The sequence below is a fragment of the Dermacentor variabilis genome, unplaced genomic scaffold (genome assembly GCF_050947875.1).
Source record: "Dermacentor variabilis isolate Ectoservices unplaced genomic scaffold, ASM5094787v1 scaffold_14, whole genome shotgun sequence".
NCBI classification, from domain to species: Eukaryota; Metazoa; Arthropoda; class Arachnida; order Ixodida; family Ixodidae; genus Dermacentor; species Dermacentor variabilis.
In genome coordinates this window covers 18,280,276-18,307,723 of record NW_027460302.1, presented here as the reverse complement: position 1 = coordinate 18,307,723, position 27,448 = coordinate 18,280,276, and the positions used below count along the sequence as shown (strand labels likewise).

At 48.1% G+C, this 27,448-nt stretch overlaps 1 protein-coding gene across 1 annotated transcript in view; it reads left to right on the top strand.

The window, feature by feature from the left end:
- The window catches only part of LOC142567663 (26S proteasome non-ATPase regulatory subunit 13-like), a 296,627-nt gene that overhangs the window by 119,143 nt on the left and 150,036 nt on the right, over nt 1-27,448 (top strand). Inside the window, exon 5 of the mRNA XM_075677845.1 lies at nt 11,981-12,024. Coding sequence (XP_075533960.1) covers nt 11,981-12,024 — 44 coding nt within the window. The remainder of the gene's footprint in view (nt 1-11,980; nt 12,025-27,448) is intronic.

Genomic DNA, 27,448 nt, shown 5'->3' with positions numbered 1-27,448 from the left:
ATACGCAGCTTCTCGGACAGTCCTGGACTGTTAGGGACCACAAATCAAAGTGGCACTACAGTCAACGACTGAATTTTCGGACGCCCAAATTTTTGGACATGCCTGATATTTCGGACGTCTTCGCGACACCGCCACGAGCCCCATAGAATCAATGTATAAGGACATCTGAAGTTTCGGACGCTCGAACTCCCTGCCGTCCAATTTTCCAGACTTTTTGACGCGACGGAAGGTCCTTTGGCTCCTCGCGCAGCGCCCTTGTGAAGGAAATCGACATGCAGCCAAAGCATATCACCGCTTTGAACAACTAGCCAAATCTAGCCGTCACACATCGATTTGGTCTGGCCACGCTGGCTATGTTCATCGCCGCATTTCCGCCCGGAGCGGCGCCATTTCGTTTGTTTGCGCAGGCCACATTTTGGCTAGCGTGGTGTGTGGTTGTGCTGTTGTGTCAAGTGTGCTCTGCAATGCTAGGCCTAGGTGCTTCGACGCTCGTCGGCGAACTCCACTGTTCGCAACTTGAGGATTTCGTTTACCTTCGATGGCTCCCACTCCGTCTTCGTCGTCCTCGCCAATGGCATTGAAGCGCGGAAAGCAGTACCGTCGGGGAAGACTCCAATGTTGAAAATGAGGAGCCAATGCCTGCGCCGCCTACAAGCGCCGAGTTGACGCGAGCACTGTTGACTCTTTCATCTGTGTACAGTGCTGACATGACTCTTGCTCAGATCGAGGCGAATATGATCGCATCCAACCGGAACGCCATCCAAACAACAATCAACAAGTTCTTCAAGCCACTGCAGCAATAACACCGGCTGCCCGACGATGCACATGTACATAATAAACCGGCAGTCAGCTGCATACAGAGTTTTTGAACGCCTCTTTTTATAGCCACTTCACTGATGCTTTGACAGGGTTTCGGAAGCCTGGTACTTCGCTCTTTACCCTCTAGGTCCGAAAAAAGAAAAGAAAGCCGCGTTTTTTTGCATGCATTCGTTTTTTCGGACTGCCTGAATTTTCGGACGTTTTTACGTTCCCTAGAGGGGCCGAAAAATTGGTCGTTGACTATTACTAAGTGAAGAGAAACTCGAGTTGTCACCACCAGCCTTTTTATTGTGAAACCTCTTATCGGTATCAACCGCTTGACAAGTACGTAATGATGCGCACAATATTTGTAGTGAAATACAATGGCAGACTGCACTTGTCTCATGAAAATAAAGTGAACACTAAAAATACAACATAACGTCATCTCTTGGTTTCTGAAAGGTACAATGAGCACTTAACACACGTACCAATACAAAAATATTAGTTTTGCATAACAGCTAAGCATAAACATACTAAAGGATAAACAAAATGCGACATTGAAAGCAATGCTTGCAAAGGAACACTTCTCACAGCACAGTGTTAGTTGAATTCTATTCAGTAAAACAAAACACAAATGGCACATTATCAAACTTAATTCTCATGAACAAAAACAAAATTCACATATGGAAACATCAAAGCACCATTTGACTAGCCTTGTATTCAATAAAAGAAAAAATAGAAACAACGTAGTGAAACATAAAGGATAGCAAGGCCCAAAAGAGCAATATATCCTATAGGAAAAACAATCTGAAAACCTTTTAGTAAAGCAATGAAGGGTCTAGTTGGTGAACGTTCATGGTTATATTGCGCTCCCACTTCTGCTGGTGCTACAAAACTAGAGGAGAAAAAGAAATCCTGAGGTATGACTCATGCCATTCTAAAATCATAAAAAGAGGCATCGCCAAGGCTTGCATTAGTCAAGCAGTTGAAAAATCATGCCGCCATGCTGTGAGGGAGAGCATCGATTTGCAAGTAAGCCGCTTAAAGGGCCCCTGAAACGGTTCGGACAAATTTTGTAGACGCGTAGGGTACAGCTTATGTAGAACATTCGCACCACAATTTAAGTGAAGCGTTACGTATTAATGGAGCTACAAGCGATTAGAAGTTACCCTCCTCCCCAGCCATGCTTTTCCTCCTCAACTCATTCGCCGAGCGAGTGGGGCTAAGCTCCGCCTTCACTGGACTGCGTCACGATGCGACGTCACATCGTCTACTTCCGGTTGTTTTGGAGCTCGCCCCCGCCCGCGCGAGACCTCTCTGCTAGCTGCTTGGCCGTCGACCCCAAGCGAGAGCTAACAAAGCAGCGTGCGTTGCGAGCATTTTGTCGTAGCGCCGAATGTGTCTTGTATTCCGGTAACCACAGGCAAGCTGGTCATTTCGGCAAATGACTGGAGGCATAAACTCAAGCTGATGAAGAAACTTTAGCGTAGACGTACGTGAGCGGCCTGATCGGTCTGCACGGTCAATACACTTGTTGGCGTGGCGCTTAACCAGCCAAACAAAGCGCTAATATTGCTCTAACCAAGTGTAAAACATTTTAAACATTTATAAAAAAATGTGTTGGTGATTACACTCCTGCAAAAAATACACACCAGCAGCAAAGAAGAATACACTTCGTTGCGGCTGCTGTGTATGGTTGAGCTCTGTGCCACGAGGTGGCTGCACCGTGCAGACCATTCACATTTGCCCTTCTGCTCATCTCATGGCTCATCCCGTTACGGCACAGTCAAGCTGCCAGACTCTGTCCCCTTGTGCTTCTGTTTGTCCTAATACCGGACTCGCAAAACGCTATTGCGTTAGTAATCTTCCGGTGTAAAGTGACGGCCACAAGCGCGGAAATTCTGGCGCCGATCGGATAGCGGCAGTCCGATGCGCAGCAGCCAGTTCGCTCGTACGCTGCCTTGCAGAGGGGCACAATGCCGCAGCTTGACATATTGCCAGTCGCTACGTTTGCAGTCCACAAGGCAACAAAGTCAAATCATAGTGCTCGCAAAAAGACTAAGATCGACTCTGACCGCGGAGCTCTCGTCAAAATGGAGTACATTGTAACACAAGCAGACGACACTTGCTGTGTGCCGAAAGTGCTTAAGTGTGCTGAAAAATTGTTCTTCTGCATTCTCTTTATGTTACTTTTTTTTCATAAAAACAAATTAACTAACATTCCAACTATTACGAAGATCATTTGTTTACCATAAAGTTGGAAAAATTATTGATCACGCGCCCTGGTCAGCCAATCGGATAGCTCGCCCCACTGACGTTGTATGGGTGATTTCGGTCATATGGGTAGGAGCGGCTTAAAATTCCGCCGAGCAGTGGGCTGCGATCGGCAGCAATGTACATTTTTAAAACCTTATGATAAATTACACACTTTACGCGGGGCACTTACATGTGTCAATTAATAATCAGAAGGACCTACTCTAACGACTCAGTACGTTTGTAGAAAATGGTCAAAAGCATTTCAGGGTCCCTTTAAGAAACAGTGGGTACCCGAATAGCATGGTGGTGCAAATCTGTGAAAACTTGTTGCCCGAAATCAGAACCAACAGGAAAAGGCAGAAAACACAGGAAAAAGAAAAATTGAAAAAACGCGTGCTGTTGCCTTACATTCATGGCTTGTCACATAGGATAAAAAAGACAGCCCAACGCCATGATGTTCAAGTTCTTTTCTCCGCCCCACAAAGACTAAAAGGCATGTGGAAGAGGGTGAATGCAGGATCCAGAGGCAAACCCTAGTGCTACGGTCTGTCAGACTAAGCACGTGAAAAAGTACGTGAAATGTGCTACTTCAGTTGTTTACCAAATGCCACTAGATTGCGGGATACTATACATTGGGCAAACTGGACGTTGTCTAAATGATAGATTACGGGAGCACAAATACACGTGCCAGCTTCTGACAGCACCTAGCAACTTGGCTGCACATTGCAAACAGTGCAAATGCTCTCCGCTACTAGAAAGCACCGCAGTCATTGGCACATCAAAAACAAAAACGGAGCGATAGCTAAAGAAAAAGAAATGTGCGTAAGCACTCCGTCCATCGCGCTTATCAAAGCTGAGGTCGAGTTTGCAGAGCGATCGGGTGCAAGTGAACGATGTATGCCTGACCCGAACTGTGATCACATGTCGTGATCACATGTGTGAACTTGTCATATATTTTATACCCCCCCCCCTCCCGCGCCATATCTCCTTGTATATAAGCGCATTCTTTAACAGTAATAAACAGTTGGTAGGTTGCGCTACATCCGTCTACATCCTGTACTTCCTTAATATCGTCTGTGTAAAACTGAGCACAATATAACCATGAATCTGAAAATCACCAATACATTAGCACAATGAGAAATTCTGTAAGAGAAGCAGGCAACACCCTACAGCAAAAGGGTGCCAAATTAGCTTCTCCATAAAGGAGAAAAATTCGGAACACAGCTACTGCATAAAAATAGAATATTGTTCTCACTCGACAAGGAAGTCATTGTCCTCGAATAAGTAAACGTGCAGTACATGTACAAAAATGGTATGCTCTATAAATTACTTGAGTAGAATAACTATACCATATTTCCATGCGAGTGAGACTACAGCCAACACGTATGTAGATTCATGGATCATAAGGAATGTCAATGTAGTTACAGTTAGTGGTTACCTGGTACCACAGCACACTTGGCATGCACTCGTCAACCAAATGCAGTGGTAACAGGCCACACCATGCTGCTGAGAGTGCTGAGCCACTTATAGCAGTATCAAATCGGCCCTTTCCTTTTAAACTGCCTCACTGCTTTCCATACACTCAGCCCAAAACAGGATTCTATATTTGCCACATTTTTGAAAACGTACAGCACTACTTAAAATGCAATCAGGTGCCATGAAATGCCAAAGCATTGATTCAGCTGATGCTGGAGATGAGATGCTACATCTACATCTCTGTAGCGTTATCTGGTTGGTGTTCATACACTGGTCTCAACATAGCAGCAGTGGTTAATTGCTTTGGCCCCCACAGCAGTACTACCAAGGAAGCGTGTTGCAGTGAGTGCTCATCTTAAGGTTGCCACTTCAAAGGGAACATTATTTTTAGATGCTGAAGATTGTGAGGTTTAGCCTTGTAGTCATTACCGTGACTACAAGTTAGACCGCTACCAGTTTCAAAAGAGGAAGAAAATTTGTCAGCACTCCTAAAGGCACACGGTATGCTCCTATGTGGGGATGGAGGGCGAACCGTATGTGGAAGATCACTCTCTTGTTGGCTGGCTTTAGCATCCTAAACCTGAAAAAGAGGACAGAATCTTTACAACTATGCAAACACATCGCTTATTACTTACTCCACATTCAGATATTCACCCTTACTTGAAGCCCATGCTTGACTGTCACTATAACGACAGGTGTGAACGTGCTCAAGACACTCACTGTTTTTCCTTGGGTGCATTAATGCCTGGCTTTATCTCGACCAAATCAAGCATTGGCTTCAGGCTAAGGCACATTTCTGAATGCATGGGTAAGACATACAAGGTAGCTTAAGACGCCTAAAGTAACCAGTTTTCAGCTTCTCTAAATTCAGTGATTAGGTTAAAATCCTAAAGTGTAAATGGACACCTATAGCATCTTTATCATGGAGGCAGATCTAAGGCATCTGCTTAAATAGTACCACTGGCAATAAAATTTGTCCTTGCAAGCAGTAGAGCACAGCAAAGCTTTATATAATGTGCAAAAAGATAGACTGTTCAAGAACAGATGAAAGTACATGGCTTGTGCCTACAAATGATACAAGCACGTAATACTGCATGCTATATACAGGAGCTATGTAAACCTACAGAGGAGCAATGAAGCATGCAAAATATCACTTAGCTCTACAGACAGCCCTTATTACAAAAGACCTCCACCGGCAGACAGAAAAAAAGCAATGCATGAACGGTGACTACCTCACAACATCAAGCACCACTATCGAAAACGTGTGGCAGAACCACTGAAGCCATCATGCCGTTGTGCACAAAACCTGCGGACCGCGAGAAGCACGTACAGTAAAGAAAGACCAGGACGAGTGTGAGAAGATGAACTGAAACACGGGACAAAGGGAGACAAACAAGAATGTCGCTTCTCTATCGCCATTTGTTTCGGGTTGCAGTTCAGCTGTTCAAACTAGTCTTAGCTATGCACCATTTGACTCAGTTTAATACTATTCCGAGAAGAAATACCACCGACATGCCTTGAAGGGTACTGCTGAAACCGCTGGGCATTTGCATTGTGCATCAGCTCTTCCGGCCCATGCTAAGCGCTCATTATCAGCATAAAAGAGAAGAAAGTATAAAAGCAAACCACCGACTTACCTTGAAAACCATGTGCCTGCTGAGAACCGGACACCACTGCAGACATGGCTGGGAATAAGAAATGAAGTGTCGCAGCATCAGCACTGCAACCTAAAAGTGGTTCGTTGTGAGAACGGAAAGGTTAGCGCTATTATAGTGAACTAGAAAGGGGTTGTGGGGTCAGGGAGAGCCTGCGGGTGTGGCATCTCACGTCGACGACGGCAGATGACGCCACTAGAGCATGGGCTGTACGGAACGCGAAACTCTGAGTATTTTCATCGTAGAGAAAGTCGTGTGCGTTTGGTGTCGTGCCGAAAAAAGAAAGCGCGCAGCTCCGTAGCATGTTTTCTGCAAACTTCCTCTGAAATTAAGACAAGGTGCAGAGAAAGGTGGAAAGGCAGACATTCTTCAAGCTTGCATGAAAATAAAGCCGAACCAACGAGTGCAGACTTAACAGCCGCACTGCGATTCGACTTATTTCTAAACTAAAAGCTCGCAAACACCGTAGAAGAGGTAAATATGTGAATGGGTAAATTTCTTAATTCATTTGCCATGAACAGTTTTTATACAGGTCAGGACCAAATCGCATTCACAAGTTCAAGTGAGCCAAACAATTGCGGCGCATGTACTAGCGCATTCGGAACAGAGGCCCGATATGATGAGGTTTTATTCCTTTAAGTGCAGTTTTGTTTACGAAAGCATATATCCACTGAAAGCTAGGCAGTTTATTAATCCTATGGCGATGCCACTATTATGCGGTCGTAGTGGTTACCAGTGATAGCGAAATTTCGTAACACAGCAAAATAAGTAGAACTCGTGGTGGCGAAAAACAACTCTTTATTGGTACAAAAGATGGGCAGCTACACCTTTCTCAAAGTGTATGGCTGCTACGAGAGAGGCATTATGAGGAACGGCTCATGTTCACATGCAATTTGTTTCCATTTTTAGAGTTCACGGCTGCTACGAGAGAGGCAATGGCAATGGCTTTTAGGAGCAATGCAACTTCTTTTTACGCCGTTCCTGTCGCGATTGGTTGATCCCTTTTACATAGAAGTGCAGCCTGGTCAGCACATAGAACTTGGTCAACTCTGTTGTGAGCGAATCTGAGTGCTGGCTGCAGCCTAAGGCATAGCCGAATTTCTCCTTCAATGGCAGCATTACATCCACTGTGCTGTCACTGCAGAGTTTCTCTCAGCTGAAGAACACAGTGAAGATGTTCTCCAACTTCTTCACTGCCCTTAAAAGCTCCAGCGAAGGATATAACAACCCTCCCTTGTCGCATGTCACAGTGAACTCAAGAGTTTCTGCTTTTCGTATTGGGGGTTTCCAAAAGAAAGCCTTGCAAGGCATGCAGTCATAACGCTCTAGAAACTTTCAAGCAACATACCCTGCCATGTAATGTATTAGATGGTCGTCGCTCTTCTGCTCCACCAACTCTCTGTGCTCAGCAGGAATACTACGAAGCATGCGCTCGGCTGAAGCCAGGTTTCCTTCCTCAGTGAGATGGTCGATTGCAGCAACCCTGGCTTCTTGAGATGGAGCACTTTGTGCACTCGGGAGAGAACTCATTTCTCCACTAGCTCCATTAATATCAGCATAGCCTGAGCCTACTATTTTCGCAAGGTTATAAAAGGATAGGCAATTAACGATAATTAGAAACTGCATTGGTGTTGGGTGGTCATTAGACCCACATGATTGCCTGACTATACCGAAAAAGTTTTCCAGCAAATCCTGGCTTAACCTGGATGTCATAACATACCTAAATCCCTAGCTGACAAGATAATCCAGCTGTGATAATGTGCTGGATATCGTCACCCTTAGGCCATCTGCAGTTGAATCGCTTAAAAATCCACCTACTCCTTTAGCATGACTCTGCCAAGAAGAAAGAAATTCAAGAAAGTCTTTCAGTGTCTGTGCCTTCTTGGAGCAGAGGCGCAAAGCTTCTGCTGCAAAGTGGTATGTCATCATCTTGATGAGGCAGTTGATGGTCCTGAAAGAGTACAGAAATGGAAATTCTTTTTGGAATAAGGGCTACCATTACACGATTTTTATATTTTATTTTATGTGACCCCTAAATACAGTCAGTATACTTGCTTATTATCAGCAAGCATATGGAAAGTGAGGTAAACCAGGTTCTCGCAAAACAATGCAAGGTACAATTGCTTAGATATTTCTATGGGGTTGTTCCATCATGCAGAATAACAGTAACATGGATTATTTTTGTGTTGCTTACCGAAAGAATGACAGTGTAGCATCAATGCTTCCCCACGAACCCTCCAGTCTATTCTTATACAACTGGAGTCCATTGATAACACGATCTCCGAAGAGTTGAAAAGCGAAATTCACTCGCATCTTTTCAGAACTATTTGGCTGCAGATGAACGGATGAAAGGCCAGGCATTGCTTTCAAAGTGATGTTGGTGCAGTCGATCTTGAAAGCTTCCATGAAAGGCTGGATAGAAACATGAAAATATGTCCAAATAATATAAAACAGACATTTAGCTCTTTATTTGTGTTATTGTACTTAGAAGCATAAATAACTCTCTACTGGAACATCCACAAGATGAAAGTGAAATTATGAACTGTGTTACATGAACATAACATAACATGTTAACATGTTACATGAAATTTTGCCACATACCATGCCATCAGGTGTATTCAAAGGATGCTTGAGGACCATGTTCCTTAGGCACTTCAGCAAATGCAGAAAATCGGACAAGAAGTGGAGATGCCTAGCAGAGTCCACAGGGTGGTGTAGCTTGCAGGTGATATTGTTTGACTTGACTAACATTCCCAATATTTTCCACATCTGCCTATTCCAAGACGTGCCATCACACGTAACAAAACCAACAAACAGTCCACTTGCTTCAGCAAGAATTGTTGCCTCGATGAATATTTTTGCAAGCATTTCTGCTTTCACATTAGCGCTTGTCACAAATGCACCAATAACCTGGCTCCATTTTCCAGTAAATGGCACGAACATTACTACCATGCCGGGGTTGCAGGTTACAGTTTCCCTTCAGACGTGAAAGGGCCCATGTTGACAAAGCCTTCTATGTGGCCCGATGGAGTTACCATAAGGTGCTCAGACAATTTAATTTAATCCACCAAAAGGCCGCCATGTCTATTCATGCTACTCATATGTCTTGTTCTGAGCTTGAGCTGGTCTAGCACTTTGTGGCTGAACCCAAATCCACTCTTGTAGAGCCTCAGGTAGCGCTTCAATGTACTGTTGCTCGGGAGGGAAATTATGTTATGTCTGCGAAGATGCTCGTACAATTTGGCGCGTTTCATTTTCATTAGAATACATTCAAGAATCCAATCGTTTGAATAGATGTTTCCTTTAGCGTTTTTCTTCTTTGCAGCAGCGAAACAGTGCATAACACATTCCCGCCACTTGAGAGGCAAAGTTTCAATCTGTGCTCGCAGGACTTCTGGTTTTGAGGCATTCTCCTGCTGCATGTTGATCAGCTGGTCTTTGAGGGCTGCAGAGCGAGGTGCCAGTCATTTGATTCTATTCTTTGCTGCGTGGAGCTTCTGTGCCGTAATTGAGACTTTCTTCTAAAGTTGTCGCTTCAGCCTTGACTGTTGCGTTAGAAGGGCCTTTCTCAGGTATCGACAGGAGATGTATGCTTGCCCTGAAAACCAAAAACAGCAAATGGGCTGACCTGATCCGTTCTAACAGACAGTGCAGGTGTTAAATAACTGTGATGAAAAATTATTTGCATGACAGTTATAATTATAATCATGCAGCAGTTAAACATACCTTCTGATGGTTCTTTTCTAGCACAGCACTTGTTGAAGTATGTGCCCTCACAGGTGGTCACTTGCAGCTCAAGGCCCTTAGTTAAATCCGCCCATGACATGCTGCTAGTTTGCAATGCACCTTTGCAGATACGATGTGTGTCAACATTTCGTAGAATTTTCTCAGCTTCCGCATCGCATGTGACGCGTCCTTGGTCGACCATTCGGCCACAAAGGTACACTGTATATGCGACGCCGAGCGTCCTCGTCTCCGCATCTGGTGAGAAGATCACCACCCTTTCTGATGTTACTTCTTGGTTGGCGTGCATCCTCAATTTGCAGTACAGAACATCAGTGTAATCTGGAACACGGTAGCAACTCCAGCAGATGGAGGGAACACCCAAAGCCAATAAATACTCAGGCACACCGGGCTCACGTTGAGACGTCGCGGCAGCTTCATCGGCATCTGTTTCCGTTTCATGACAATTGGATTGCTCATCACCACACACTTTGGACCTTTTGTTGTAACATGTCATGTTGGCGCTGCTTCACTTCCTAGATCGTCTTGGCTGTACCGACTTTTTTTACAAGTAACTAGGGGCATTTGGCAGCAGCGTCGGCACGGCATTGGGCAGGAGCTCCAGCTTTCCTCGTGGAGTATGCACCTCTTCACCGTTTATTATTATGTGCACATAGTCTCGCCCAAAAATACACGATGGGTCGAAATGAAGTTCACGAACCGCACATGTTTCGTCTAGTTTTTTGTCTTGGCGGTGCAAGTTGCGTTCCCAAATTCACCGTCTTTCTTCATCTTTTGGCGCGGTGAACGACTGCTGCTTTCCTTTTTTCCACTTACATCCTGTTTCACAGCCGGAAGCAAAGCAGTGTCGTTGGCGTTGACGTTTCGACATTCCTACTTCTCACGTGTTCGGCTGACTGCGCGCGAAACAGACTCGAACGGTAGGTTGCAACACCAAAAAACAGTCAACGTCGCGATTCAAGCATGCATGAACAAGCGCGCGAAGCCCTTTATTCTATGGCGAAGCAGCGGAGAGAGCCAGCCCACATGACTACAGCGCCGCCACCAAAATCCGCATCCCATCCGCACTCACCGCCTCTCTGCAATGCATGGGGCACTCCGACTCCTGAGCCCACTACTCCCTTCTAGAACACCATAGCGCTATCTTGCGATCTTCTACACTATTGCAATGGCTGCGCTTATGGTGACAGGCACGCAGCTGTGAGAATAATTGATAGTTGGACAATAATGCTGCATAAAATCTCTTTAAATCGTTTAACTTTCCTGACGTCTTTAAACACCGTTTGTCATTTATAGTGCAAAACTTGTGGCGTGCTTCCGGCTCCTTGCTTTCAAGCATGCTTTCGATGCACATGGTCTCCGAGATGGAGTGTCAAGGGCCACGCAATCACTTCCACACTGGAAGTTTGCCACAGTTTAAAATAGTTTGGTGGTGCTGAACAAGGGTACAATGCCTTGATATAATTTTCATGCAGTTCTTTTTTTCTACTATATATGTCAATTCATTCCCAAACATACTGTTCCTTGTTTTGTCAATTACTTTTCCAAAGTCGGAAATATAGAAGTCATTAATTGCAAAAAAATTGGGAAGTCTATGGACATCCATCACATGATCACTGATGATACCGTGCAATTGTTGCACCAAACTACAGGCTCCAACTATGCAGCATTGTCCACACCAAAATCATAGAAGCGCACGCATAGACAATGTCAAAGCTTTAAGGGGCCTACAATGCACGTCTAAAGTACAAACTTTATGGACGTTCCATGGGCATCCAAAGTTTCGTCTGCTGTACATCTGGTGAACGAACTAAATGGATGTTCATTGGACATCCAACACTTTGACGGCATTGTACATCCCTTAGATGTATGTGCATGCAAAGGATGTCCATAGGGCATCCCATTTTTCGCTGGATGTTTGGATCAATGCGGTACATCTATTGGATGTTTGTGGCTATCTGGGGTGTGACTGCAGTGTGGATGAAATTGCTGTTGAGCCACCATGCAGCGGTGTGGGTGTGTTGCTAATTTTTTGCACCACTGCATTGCAGACATAGACCAGCGCCTTGGATTCATCACCAAGACCAAGGAGAAGGTGGGTGTAACTATGTGTGTGTACAATGTGTAGCGAGAGTTTGCAGTGTTTTTACACCTGCTTGAAAGGGCCTTGAACTTGAGACAGTGCTGCGAGGGCCCTTAAACCTTATTGCAAATTGATGCATTCCTTGAGCACTACCTGAAAAAGTGCTGTGGGCGTTCCAAGAATTCACAAGACTGTGTGTTTATGCTCCCCACAGGCGCAGTGTCATACAGTCCTGCCAGGATGGCCAAATCCCTAGCCTGTGCTTGTTCATTGGTTTTCTAGTAAAAATGCGTCATTGTGATGTACCAGTGCGCGCTCGTATTGGCTGCTTGACGCAGTGAGCCATCCGATTGGCCTAGCGGATTTTCTGTCGTTTGCTTCACGGCGCTGGAGCATGCACATGCGCGCGCCATATTGTTTTGCTGTCGCCAATGGAGCAAGCAGTCATAGCACAAGGGTGAATCTCCGCATGGCTGCCATTGGCTGTTTTCGAGCAGACACTTTCGACGCTAGCGCCAAGGACCCCTTCAGTTACGGCCCTAACAGCAGGGTGATGCAGAAGGAAAACGGCGGCACACACGATTGTTTACGTTGTCATGGCAACAAGAACAGCAGCCCTGGGGTGCCTCCTCTCCCAAACGTTTTTCTTTTTGTTTTTATTGTGGCGACCTTCTCTGCTCCCATCCCCCATGCCGTGCGCGCCACTTACATTTTTTATACCTGTATGCAGCGCGTTTTTTTTTTTTTTTAATCACATGTGTGCTACGGCGCACCACGCCAGCTCGGGATGCTGCGCATTGGCATTGCTTGCGAGTTGGCGCGTGGTGCGCCATGGGCTATGCGTTGGCACGCACGCAGTCTTGCCCATACTTGTATTATACCAGCGTGTGCCAGGACATAAAAAAATTCCACTTCCAACACAACAGGTCTTTGGTCTCGCTTTATTGACTTCGTTTCCGAAAACAAAAATTTTTCTTATGACGTGGTGTGATACATGCTCAAAAATGATCAAAAGTGATAGGTGCATGACACATACAAGAGTACTAAACACAAAAGTTAACAGACGGTAAAATAAAAGAAAAGCGCTAGAAAACGCGAAGGCCGTTTCATGTACATACACATATAAAAAAAAGGATTTTTATATAACGCCCTCAAGACCAAAATGTAGACGAGCTTCTGATATATGCACTAAGATATTGCACAAGACTGGACGACGTGTATGACATAGTCAGGACAACATAGAAAGGGAAAACTCGCTGGTAATGGCAAAAACAGTGACACGCAAAATACCTAAAGAATAGAATAAAATGCTAACATTGAAACTTATCGATAAATAAAACCTATCGAAAACCTAAAGATTTCTAGTGCCCCCAGGCCAGATAACATCACTGCTAAGGCTTTTCTTTCGAGGAACCCGTATGGGTTTCTTTTGTAGCAATCGCTACGAACGGGTGGATGTCTTAATTTCCCGTTATGTATTCATTACTTCATTCCACCTTGTCGGTTTCCGCAGTACTACTACGTCAAACTCTTGCCTTTGCTTCGTGTTGTCGACAAATTCGACTTCGCCTTACCATCTGCTAGCCGCCTCGTTAGCTCAGATGGTGGAGCGGCTGCCCCGGAAAGGCGGTGGTCCCGGGTTCGAGTCCCGGACCAGGACGAATTTTCCTTCAACTATGAGGCTTTTCTTTTGAGGAACCCGTATGGGTTTCCTTTGTAGCAATCGCTACGAACGGGTGGATGTCTTATTTTCCTTTTATTCATTCTTCATTCCACCTTGCGGGTTTCCGCAGTACTACTACGTCAATATATATATGTTAATAATATATAATATGTTATAATATGTAATAAATAATATATGATATGTTCCTAGAACATATAATATATTCGGAAATAGCATGTCATCTCGGAGATCATTCCTTCTTTTTTCATAATCAGCATGGTTTCCGGCCTGGTTTGCCATGCGATACACAGCTTTTTGAATTTATTACTGAACTTCACCTCAACTTAGACTCATCACTTCAAACTGACGTCATATACCTAGACTTGGCCAAAGCATTTGACTGTTCCCCATCAGCAGCTTTTGGCCAAACTTTCATGCCTCGGTCTCGACGCTCTCGCACTGTCGTGGATCTGTTGCTTTCTTACTAATTGATTCCAGTACACAGTTGTTGGAAATCATTGCTCAACCACTGCTAGCCTCGTTTCCGAAGTACCACAGGGGTCCGTCCTCGGTCCCCTTCTCTTTCTCATCTTCATAAACAACCTTCCTAACGGCATATCATCCAATATCCGACTTTTTGCAGATGACTGCGTAATCTACCGTCGCATTACAGACCCAACTGACCATGCAATGCTCCAAAAAGACTTGCATTTATTAGAAACCTGGTGTTCCAACTCTTTAACCCTTTGAGGGTCGATTTTTTTCGCCATATGCGACCGCCCAGGGTCGATTTTTTTTATTTCAGATTCCAATTCTTAGGGACTTATTTCGAAAAAAATTTACTGTAATTTTTCTAGGGTGACCGTAAAGTGAGAAAAAAAAATATTTTGCATTGGTATATATGCACTCTTCATTCATGAATAACAACAATAAAAAAAGAAATAAACTTATCAGAATTACAAATTTTATGCATTTTTATGCACATAGTTCAAGGCTTTGAAAATCTGCACGCGAGAATATTTCGCCATTCTCAAATGTTCCTGCTCTTACACTAATACAGTGGAACCCCGTTGATACATTTTTCACAGGACCGAGGAAAAAAAAAAGCCTAACAGCCGGGAAAACGCAACAGTGAGGAAAGCTCCGAAAATGAATGAAAAAAGTGCAGCTTCAACTATAGACAATTTATTTCCACAGAGTGCGCTTAGAACTTAAGAAAAGTCTAAATGGTGGCTTGCCGTTTCTTTTGCTCGCTAGAAATCACCACACGTTTCTAATAGCCTGGAAGGCCGCATTGCTGTCAGCGTCGCTGTGAGGTGCGACGTACGTGCGGGGGATGTTCAGAGCCGCGACGGCTTCTCCAAAGCTAGAATTTGGCAACTCCCTGGCATCATGCGGCTCGTGCTCCTCGTCGTCACCGCGCCACAGCAATGGCACCGGATGAAGGAATATCCGCGGGAAATCTTGCCCTCTTTGGCGTAATCATGCTAACGTGCTAACGATTGTTTAGTATTGCTGCAGAGCGCGCGCGTCCGAGCAGCCCGGTTGCGCGCAGCGCGGCGTGGTTTCGCGAAAAATGTAAACAAGAGAGGAGAGCTGGCCCGATAGGCGGAGCAACGCCATGAGCAACGCCAACTTCCGGCTTCCCTTTAGCTATAGCTTCACTAACACCTTAGCTTCACAAAGAGTGACGTCAGGGCCTCTCCTGAGTTTCCTTCCTCCGTGAGTCGACCCGGCCAACCACGGAGGAAGGAAACTCAGGAGAGGCCCTGACGTCACTCTTTGTGAATTTAAAGTGAAGTCAGAAGTTGGCGTTGCTCATGGCGTTGCTCCGCCTATCGGGCCAGCTCTCCTCTTTTGTTTACATTTCTCGCGAAACCATGCTGCGCTGCGCGCAACCGTGCTGCTCGGACCCGCGCGCCCCGCCGCAATACTAAACAATCGTTAGCATGATTCCGCCAAGGAGGACAAAATTTCCCGTGGATATTCCATCGTCCGTTGCCATTGCCGTGGCGCGGTACATTGCGTACAGCGTTGCATGCGCGTTCATTTCACAAACTTTAGTTCCTCCTGTCCCACCTGGCCACAGCAACATCCGAGAGAGCACGGTCCAGATAACGCAGCACAACAAAACATGAAGACCAATGTAAACCTGCCCGCACGGCGCCTTTGCCACCCGCCGTGGTTGCTCAGTGGCTGTGGTGTTGGGCTGCTGAGCACGAGGTCGCGGGATCGAATCCCGGCCATGGCAGCCGCATTTCGAGGGGGGCGAAATGCGAAAACACCTGTGTGCTTAGATTTAGGTGCCCGTTAAAGAACCCCAGGTGGTCAAAATTTCCGGAGTCCTCCACTACGGCGTGCCTCATAATCAGAAAGTGGTTTTGGCACGTAAAACCCCAAATATTATTACGGTGCCTTTGCCATGGTACGAAACCTACGGAGCAACACGTGTGAGCGCACAGAATCAAAACAGAGCCGCCATTGTGGCCCGAGAGGCGTGGCCACTACGGCAAAGAAATAAAAAATCAACAAAAAAGAGGAGACCCTACTACGTCACTTCCTCCACACTTTTCTCCTAGCGCGCGGAGGGGGTAGGGCCTCTTCTCAGTTTCCTTCCTCCATGCGTCCAACAAACCATGCGGTGACCATAATCACAGTGATGATAGTGAGAGCATTTTTCACAAATGGCCACCTAGTGGCGGCCTCTCGAACTGGCGTGCAGCTTCTTGCAGCCAGTTCCATAGCCAAGCCCGGTCAAAACTCGTTGAAAGCCAAAATGGCGGTTGGAACGCGTTACCTACTTTAGCCCAGGCGGGTTCGGTTTGCGACGCATCATGCGGAAACGTTTTCACAGCTACTACGTAACAGTGGGGTTCCTTATACATTGGATCCTATGGAAGCTATGCCAGGACCAGATGAAAACAATGTAGCATCCGGGAAAACGCAGCAGTGAGGAACGTAACAGCGGGGTTCTACTGTACATACGTCCAGAGCGTAATCAAACTGCATAGGCGCGCGCTCAAGCAAACTGTTTGATTGTGTGCCCATCAAAAAAGCAACACGTGTGACAAACTTCCGCTAATCTTCATCTTATCGCGAACCAGCTATGGCAATTAGTTTTCAGGAGTTTAAAAAAGAAAAAGAAGGAAATGGAAACATGCACGGCGGCATCCTTCCTGCACACCCCTGTGAGCACTAAACGAGTGAGAAATAAGCGGTAGCCCTTTGAGCGATTAGTAACGAGATAGCCATCAGTTTTTCAAGTGCAGAAAGCCAAAACCGCCCACGAAACAAAATCCAAACGGCCGCCCGCACACGCACGCGCCGATGCGAGAGCGGTAGTATATAGACACGCAGGAGCAAACTAGCGCAAAAAAAAGCATGCAACGAAAACTGAGAGAGGGAGGCGCGTGAAAAAAATTCCTTGTATCCCCACATAGTGGCAGCACATGACAGAAAAGAAAAAGTTAGGATATTGGCGCACTTTTTAAACGTACAGATGGCATCGACCATTTTCGGACTTGTTCGTGGCGCCGTATATTTACGTCATTGACATTCAAAGAGTTAATGAAACTCCAAATGTAACTCCAAACATCTCCAAATGTAAAGTTATGCAGGTATCCCGTAAACACTCAAACAAGGATCACCCATACTTTTTAAACTCGACAGACCTATCCACTGTTAAATCGTATCATTATCTCGGTATCACTATTAATAGCAAGTTGACCTGGTCCGACCAATAACAAAATTGGCTACCGACACCAATAAATCACTTGGTTATGTCAGACGTTTCCTTACGCTGTGTCCCTCATCCACAAGAAAACTGAAACTTATTAACTTATGAAACTTTCATTCGAAGTAAACTTGAATACGCCTCAGCTATTTAGAGTGCGCACCAACCTTACTTAATATATTAGAATCAATACAAAATCGCGCCGCTAGATTTATCACTTCCAGGTACAGCCGTGAAGAAAGTGTCAGTGCAATTAAATCATCTCTAGGACTCGAACCAATGGTGTTGCATCGGAAAATTACAAAGTGTCCCTTTTCTGGCGACTTTAGTATAACTTCCCTGAACTGCATGGAAGGCTTCTAATCCCACCAACCCGTACGTCTTGTTGCCTTTTTAACTCTTGCAGCATCCAGCGCTTGCATGGTTCAACATTTTCATTTAATCAATTGTTTTTGCCTAGCGCCATTGCAGAGTGGAACAATTTGAGCGCAATCCCATTATCTTCAAGCAGCTGCTTACTGATCACCTTAAACCCTAACCTGTGCCGTACTGTGCCTTCATTGTTTTGCGATTGCCGTCTCACATTGTGACTGTTCTGCTGATTTGCTTTTGCATTCTATTCAGTGTGCCTCTTGGCCTTCCTTTTTTTTTTGATACGAAACCACAGGCTGAGTTTTCTAAGAAATTGTAACCATATCTTTGTTTCTATCCTTATCTTCTGTATCCCCCTCCTTTATGTAATAGCCCGACAGGGGTCTTTAAGGGAAAATACATGATGATGATGATTGTTTGATTGACAGCCATACCAAAAAAATGAGCTTACTCATAAACCTGCACGAAAGTATTTGAAATGAGCGACATGGGGCGCGATTGGAGATATTTTGTTCGATACGCATTCTGTTCAGTTGCTGCAACGTCACAGTTGCAGTATGCAAAGTTTGTGACAGCGGGGCAGAGAGAGCAGCCAATCAGGAAGCGGTGACCTCCCTGGAAGCTTACTTTTGTCGTTTGTCGTCTGCTTGCAGACAGTACACTACAAGACGAAATGTTTCTCGTCTTCCAAATGAATGAAATCTTTATCTGAAAAAATGTATTTTTTCTTCTCAAGCCCAAGCACGTTTTCAAATAGTAGTGTGTCTGACTACTGCAATTTATAACTATTAGTTTCTTTGCATCGTCCCTGGGTGGTGTCGCGCACAGCGAGAAAAAAAGAAAAAAAGAACTACGGGAAAAGTGGCGCACTTTTCAAGAGGCAGCGACAACATTCCAGTGGCTCGCTAGCACTGATGACGGGGTCAGTTTCTCTGTACAACCAACGAATTATTTGTTTCGAGAAACAAAAACGACGCCGGAATTCACTTTCTGCCATTGCTTCAAACGCGTTCCACACCGCCACCCGCTCTCCTCCTTCCTCTAAAAACGCCAGCGCAACAACCTAAGTTCCTAACGGAAGCGCCGTTTTCTCGAATTAAACTATGGCTTGGATTGAAATGTGCCATGCCGCAGCCGCCTGATGGATCCAATCCAATCCACCAGACGCGCCATGTGAAGCCGTATGATTGCTCCATCCTTCCCAGCTCCCGTCGGGTTCGGCGCCTAGCAGACAAAATGCTCGGTGGGAGGATTATTGACAGGAGCGTGTCGTCATTTTGACGTCACCAAAAACGTGGCCGCGCCCCGCGGCTGGCGACGTCGGCGCAGAATAGGCCACTCGCGCGTGCTGGTAACCGAACGAACGTGCCGAACAACCATCTCCGATCGCACCCATGTTCATTACTACTGAACAAAATGAAAAAGACAAGGCAGAACAAAAATCACATTGCTCATTGTGCTCGTCGGTGTTTATTGTGGTGCGGTGACCAATGTTGCCCACCGAGCCTGGCAGGCCAATGAAGATTATGCCCGAGGGCGCATCACATGCTTGTTACACCCCATTACCCCCAGTTTGTTTCCTGACAACAAAAGTCCAAGTCCAAAGTGCGAGGCTCTGCCTCCGCCTTAGCCGGGTCGACGGTGCGTGCTACCCAGGCGAGTAACGGTCCGGTGGTCTACGCTGTCGAGTACTCTGCCTGGGAACCGGTGTTGACAGGCCGGGTGTGGCAACGCCGTGTGCTGCCTGAGACAGCCTCGCTCCATCCGGAGGGTCCGCAGTGGTCGGCCTTGTGAGTGGTGACGGGCTCGACACCGGTCCAACAGGCACCACACCACTGGCAACGCTTGCCGCCTCCTAGGTGGGCGGTGCTCCACTGGAAGTGACTGGTGCTGCCGCTAGTCCTCCTGCGGGCTGGAACTTGGAAATGGCAATCGAGGATGCTGGCCAGGTCCCGATGCGAGGCCTAACATGGTCATCGTGTCTGTGTCACGTGGCCCCGTCTGGCGTGCGGATGAGCAGTGATGAGGCACTGGCAGGGGCTACCACCTGAGACAGGACTGGGTCCCGGCTAGTTGCTTGCAATACCGCAGATGTGGAGAGCACCTCCGGGTACGGATGCTCCAGCATGAACACTTCAGCATGTTCTGGAATAGCATCAGGCACCTCTGGCAGGGGCAGGCGGCTCAGGGCATCAGCAGGTCCCAGGTCCTTTCCTGGACGGTAAACTAGCTGGTAACTGTAAGTTGCCAACCTCAAGGCCCAGCGTACCACTCGAGGTGATGCTTGCACAGGAAATGCCTGGTCAGGCCCCAGCAGCCCCAAGAGCGGCTTGTGGTCCGTGACCACCTCGAACTTCTGGCCCCACAGCTACTGGTTGAAGCATTCGACACCGAACATGAGGCCCAAACATTCCTTGTCCAGCTGGCTGTAGCATTGCTCTGCAGCATGAAGCCGACGAGAAGCAAACGACACAGGCTGTTCCGGGCCAGCTTTGTCCCGGTGTGCCAGGACGGCTCCCACGCCATTCAGCGATGCATCTATGGTCAGGACAGCCTTGGCAGGATCAAAGTACACTAGCACTGGAGCCTTGGTGATTAGCTCCTTGCTGTGCTGGAAGGCCCGCACCTGCTCCTTCTTCAAGACCCATTGCTGACCATCTCAAAGCAGAAGATGGAGCGGGTGTAGATGCTCCGACAGGTTTGGCAGGAAACTCCTGTGGAAGTTGATGAGGCCGACGTAGCTCTGAAGCTCCTTCTTGTTCTGGGGCTTAGGCATCTTGAGCACAGCATCAACTTTGCAGGGAGCCGGGGCTAGGCCAGTTGGGGAAATGACATGTCCCAAGTACTCAATTCTGGGGGCCAGGAAAATGCACTTTTCCAGCTTGAGCTTGAGACTGGCATCCTGCAGTCGTGCCAGGACATTGTGCAGATTCTGCAGGTGGTCCCCGTCGTCGCTGCCAATAACCAGGATGTCGTCCAAATACACCACCACGTTCCTCATGCCCCTGAAGAGGTTGTCCATCTTCCTGTGAAATGTGGCTGGGGCTGAGGCCACGCCAAACGGTAAGCGCGTGTACTGGAAGAGCCCTAAAGTTGTCGATATTGTGACATACTTCCGAGAGGCATCCTGGAGCACCAGCTGCTGGCAAGCATCCCTGAGGTCGAGCTTGGTAAACTTCTGTCCACCAGACAATGCTGACCAGAGATCTTCAATCAGGGGTAGCGAGTACTTCTCGACGGTAGCGATGGGGCTGATGGTAACCTGGAAATCCCCGCAGATCCTGACACTGCCGTCTCGCTTGAGGACTGGTACCATGGGAGTGGCCTATTCAGACGTCTTGACAGGCACCAGGATGCCCTCTCACTGTAACCGTTGCAGCTCCTGGGTGACCCCGTCCTTCAGGGTGAATGGTAGTGGACGAGGCTTGAAGAAACGTGGCCGGGCTCCCTCAGGTACATAGATGCCAGCCGTTGTGCCAGCAAATGTGCCCACCCCTGGCTGGAAAAGGGACATGAACTTGGTCAGGAGGCTGGGGACGTCTTTCACCACATGCAAACTGGCTTCCTGGTACTCTGGCAGACAAATGCCCAGTGCATGAATCCGGTTTCGGCCCAGCAGTGTCTGCGACGACCCCTTGGTTATGTAAAGGGGAAGGGTTGCCGCCCTGTCGGCAAAGCGAACACTGACGAGTGCCTGACCTGGGAGAGCTGCCCGAAGTAGCTGTGCACCATCACGCCCGAAGCCTCGATGGACATGCCGGGGAAGGTACGCTTGAACCGTTTCCCGGCCATTACTGACACGCTGGCCCCTGTGTTCAGCTCCATGGAAATGGGGTGCCCGCAGATTTCGATGGTCAGCATGTACGGCAGCACAGACGAAAGTACAAGGCCTGTTTGCCACATGTCGAAAATCGGCGGGTCCTTGGCCATGACGTGGAGCCTGGCCGCAGAAGAACTTGAGCCTGCTGCTGCAAGCCGTCGCCGCGTGCCCTTGCGACGGCTGCCCTGGACATGGGCTTGTTTGGTATCTAGGCTTGAACCAGGCTGCTGCTGCTGCTGCTGCTTGCTGTTTATCATCCCCCTTCAGCATACATGTGCCAGGTGCCCAGTCTCCCTGCACATGAAGCATAGTGCTTGACTGAACTGGCACTGTGAGTGGGAATGGGCACCTCCACAGCGACCGCAGGTGCCCTTTGGTGCCAACTTGTTGACTGCCGCTTCTGCCGACGTGAGCCAGTTGCACGCGAAACCTCGCCGGCATCCTTGGTGGCAGCTTCCATGGCTAGCGCTGCCTTCACGGCGTCGTCCAGCGAGAGGTCGGGAAGCTCCAGGAGTCCCATCTGCATGGCGGTGTTGTTGATGCCGCAGACGAAACGGTCCCAGAGTAGAGAGTCCAGTTGGTCCCCGAAAACGCAAGCACTCGCTAACCCTCGTAGCGCAGCAACGAACTGCCCGAGGCTTCTCCTTCCCAGTGGCTCCAATTGTTGAAGCGGAAACGCACAAAAAAGAGAGGTGAGGCGTGCAGACAGGACACAAGAGTAGAGAAGTGGACAACACGAACGCCAGCGTTCGTGTTGTCTACTTCTCTACTCTTGTGTCCTGTCTGCAAGCCTCACCTCCTTTTTTGCATAATAAATCCTTACCAACTATCTCAACTTTCTGTCGTTTTAGGCAACGCACCATTAGTGTGGACGGTGTTGAGTTGAAATGCCATCGTAGTATGGTGAGCAGCTCACCCAGCGTCTTGACTTGCGGCGTGGCTGGCTTGAGAAGGTTGAGCAGGAGACTGAAGATGCGGGTCTCTCAGCTGGCCAGAAAAATGTCCCGCTGTTTGGCCTCAGGTATGTCGTTAGCCTGAAAGAACACATGGACTTGTTCCTCGTAAATTGGCCAAGTGGACCCATCTGCCTTGAACGGCTCGAGCCTTCCGTACAGCAGCATGGCGGCAGCAACGGGGGGTGGTATTTCGCTGCTCACAGCGGCGTGGGACGATCCGTGGGTACTCGTCGCCAGTGTCACGATCCACCCAAGTTTGTGAACAAGGCAGGGCTCGAGGCACCCCCCGCTAGACGGATGCTCCATAGCGTGGTGGTGATGAACGATGACTGACCGTCGAGCAGCTGTGCTCGTCGGTGCTTATTGTGGTGCAGTGATCAATGTTGCCTACCGAGCCTCACGGGACAATGAAGATTATGCCCGAGGGGGCATCACTTGCTTGTTACAGACTTGGCACAGAAAAACAAGTTATAGACCAGGTGACAATGAGGAGGAACATCTATTGGTCAGCTTTCTCCACCGGCAAGAGGGAAGTGTAGCACAATCAAGGCGCAACGACGTCCGGAGGCTCATAGACCACACACATGCACAGGGCTGTGTTCGTGTACATGCGCCTTCTGATGTCCTTGGGTCTGTACACTCACCTGTTGTCTTTAGGCACCCGGAAGAACCTTGCAGGGCTTGTTCTTGAGGTATTTGTGCACCACTGCACGATGCAGGAGCGGTACGAGTCGTGAAACGGGGGAAACATTGCGGAGCACAAGCACACAGCTACCTAGGACCACAAAACTGACGAAACTACCCACGCCGGTCAATGCACAGCAGTGCACTCTTCCCGATAACAGCAGATAACGAAACATGAAACGTCATGCAGCGGGCTAAGCTGGCACTGGGCCGGCGGGGCCGCACGGCGCGAGCGCTGAGACAGTCGAAGGTGAGTTAGTTACGAGGGACGACGAGGGGAGAGGAGTTGGGGGTGAGGAAGACTCGGCCATGTGGATCGGCGCGCGTGCGCGTGACGATCTACGAGGCCATGCAAAGGAAACGAATTTTCAGCTTTGCCCTCGTCACAGATGGTGCCAATTACCTCTGCCACCGGAGCCGGGGAGTTTCCCACCGCGGGTCATAGCTCGAGAACAGAAGAAGTTCCGCAGCAAGCACAAATTTGGGAAGCGGATAAAGCGATCGCTGGCCGAAACCTTCAAGAAATGCCCCACAACGACTGAGGATGCCCAAGATGACGGACGTGCCGTGCTTGGTGGTACGGTCGCCAAGCCGGCCAAGCTCCTCGCACTAGGCATAACGGACACCGGCCCAGCGAACCTGTTGGCTACTGACAGCACCACGGACAGCGGTCGTGTGCACCACAACACGCAAATTCTGCAAGCTCTGCAGCTTCAAGACATTCAAGGAAAAGCAGCAGTGAAACTTTAGCAGATGTCATCCCTTCCAGCGATGGAACGAAAACAAGGCTTCCTCGCTGAACGTGCCGATGCCACAGCTCCCCCGCCTGATGCTACGACATTCACAGTTGTGAGCTTGGAGTCAGTGAATTCATTGCTGACGTTTACGAATTGTAAAATCTGCAACGACAGCGGGAGAATCTTCAAAAGTGAGCTGGATTGTGGCCTTGCCGTCAAGCTGCTGTTTGTGTGCGAACTTTGTGGCGTGATGATGTCGGGGTGGAGTTCGCCTTGCATTGATGGAGACCAAAAAATTAACCTGTTCATACAAAAACATGACACACGTACGTGAAGACGAAGTTGATGCCCACCGCTACCCACGCTGCTGAGAAGCTGACAAGCGAGTGCACATGTTCGGTTCGTGAACTCTCCGTGGAACTAAACCTAAACTATCCAGGCAACATTGCGTTCTCTGACGACGGGTCCTGGATGACTTGGGGACATTCGTAACACATTAGCACTGTTATCGAGCTCTTCAGCGGCTTTCTTTTGGAGCGTCACTTTGTGGCATCAGCACGCAAGCGCTCATGAGCCGAAAACCTGCAGCTGACCTAGTAAAAGAGGCACGTCAGTGCAGCCAAGCAGTCGGACTATATTCCTGGGGCTTACTAGTCGGTTCTTAGTGTAAATATGGAAGTAGCTATTACTGCATAGCACTGAGTAAAGTTTCTTTCTTTAGTACGCGTCCTCGCAAATGTTCCGTACGATTCACACACCGAGCATTTATTTGACAAGTTTGAAATTATCGCAGTGCATGAAATCTATAGGCGTCGACTTTTGCAGACGTTTTATCACATGAACAGGAAAAGCGATCTATCCCTTGTTAAATTATCATGTTTAGAAGAACGTGTCCCCTCACGTTTCACAAGAAACACCGAACCCTGGACAGTGCACCGTCGTAGAACTAATTACAGCTCATGAATGCTAAAAAACAACTTACCGAGGCTTTTAACTGCTTACAACAAATCTGGAATTGATATATGTGCCCTTACCCCATCAGAATTTTCTCGACTTATTCAGCTGGACTAATATTCATGCTTATACGGTCAGCTATTTCAGAAGTCATATTGTCACGTGGTGGTGACGTTAAGAACACAGTAGCAATACTGTGAAAGGCAAAACTAGATTTTATTGGGCGAACCTGTACCCACAAAACAGGCTACACTTACAGCACAACGAAAGCGGCGAACAGAGTCGGCGATCGTCGGAAATCTGATCAGCGGGTCAAGCTCGTCGGCTTTTATAGAGTAGTCGTCGAATGTTCCAGACTAATCGTTTGGACCCGCGTGCCTTCCACAAAGTTCTACACCATTCGCGTTACGCGATGAAATCAGATAACACAAGGTTCGGCGACAACAGACAGCCGGGTACAAGCATCGATAACTTTCCAGAAACATCGGATACATGCAGGCGCGTCCGTCGCTGTGCGATTACAGTTGTTAAGCGGCGAAACGTGGTCGCCCGATAAAGATAAGCACACATGTCAATACCCCCCTCTTAAAAAGCATTGACCCGATGCTGCATACAAACGAAAGTAATAAAGAAAAACACCCGTAGCAAAGAAAACAATAAAATAAGGAAGTTCGTCAGCGTCCGTAAAAGGGTTTCAGACGCACCACGTGGACCACTTCAGATCGTGCGCGGCGCCGCTGTCAATGCGAAATTCCGTCTGGCACAACCTCATAGTCCAGTGCGCCAATACGTCGAATGACCTTGTAGGGTCCGAAATAGCGGCGCAATAGTTTCTCACTCAGACCTCGTCGGCGTATCGGTGTCCAAACCCAAACACGGTCGCCGGGCTGGTACTCGACGAAGCATCGTCGGAGGTTGTAGTGTCGGCTGTCGGTCCTCTGTTGGTTCTTGATCCGTAGGCGGGCGAGCTGTCGGGCTTTTTCGGCGCGCTGCAGATAGCTAGCGATGTCAACATTCTCTTTGTCAGTGACGTGGGGCAGCATGGCATCGAGCGTCGTTGTCGGGATCCTGCCGTAAACCAGCTTAAACGGCGTGATCTGTGTTGTTTCTTGCACTGCCGTGTTGTAAGCGAAGGTTACATACGGCAGGACCGCGTCCCACGTCTTGTGCTCGACGTCGACGTACATTGCTAGCATGTCGGCGAGGGTCTTGTTCAGGCGCTCCGTGAGACCATTCGTCTGCGGATGGTAGGCAGTTGTCCTCCTGTGGCTTGTCTGGCTATACTGCAGAATGGCCTGGGTGAGCTCTGCTGTAAAAGCCATTCCTCTGTCGGTGATGAGGACTTCTGGAGCACCATGTCGCAGCAGGATGTTCTCGACGAAAAATTTCGCCACTTCGGCTGCGCTGCCTTTTGGTAGAGCTTTAGTTTCAGCAAAGCGGGTGAGATAGTCCGTCGCCACGATGATCCACTTATTCCCGGATGTTGACATCGGAAACGGCCTCAACAAATCCATCCCAATCTGCAGGAATGGTCGGCGAGGAGGTTCGATTGGCTGTAGTAATCCTGCTGGCTTTGTCGGTGGTGTCTTGCGTCGTTGACAGTCTCGGCATGTCTTGACGTAACGGGCGACGTCGGCGGTCAGACGCGGCCAGTAATACCTTTCCTGTATTCTCGACAGCGTCCGGGAGAACCCCAGGTGCCCAGCGGTTGGATCGTCGTGTAGGGCGTGCAGTATTTCTGGACGCAGCGCTGAGGGTACAACAAGAAGGTAGCTGGGGCGGACTGGTGAGAAGTTCTTCTTCACGAGCAGGTTGTTTTGTAGCGTGAACGAAGAAAACCCGCGCTTAAATGCCCTAGGGACAACGTCGGTGTTCCCTTCCAAATACTCGACGAGGCCTTTTAGCTCCGGGTCTGCTCGTTGCTGTTTAGTGAAGTCTTCCGCGCTTATTATCCCAAGGAAGGCGTCGTCGTCCTCGTCGTCTTGCGGCGGGGGATCGATGGGGGCGCGTGATAAGCAGTCGGCGTCGGAGTGTTTTCTTCCGGACTTGTATATTACCGTGACGTCATATTCTTGCAGTCTGAGGCTCCACCGCGCCAGCCGTCCTGAAGGGTCCTTTAAGTTAGCTAGCCAACACAACGCGTGGTGGTCGCTGACGACTTTGAATGGAATTTAGCTGTGGCCCAAATGATGGCGAGGCATTCCTTTTCAGTCGTAGAATAATTGCTTTCCGCTTTTGACAGTGACCGGCTAGCATACGATATCACCCGTTCAAGTCCTTCTTTCCTCTGAACTAGGACGGCACCGAGGCCTAGGCTACTGGCGTCAGTGTGGATTTCGGTATCGGCGTCCTCGTCGAAGTGTGCAAGTACCGGCGGCGACTGCATGCGTCGTTTGAGTTCTTGAAATGCCTTGGCCTGCGGCGTTTCCCACTTGAACTCGACATCACATTTGGTTAGATGTGTTAGCGGCTCCGCGATGCGTGAAAAGTCCTTGACAAAGCGCCTATAGGAGGCAC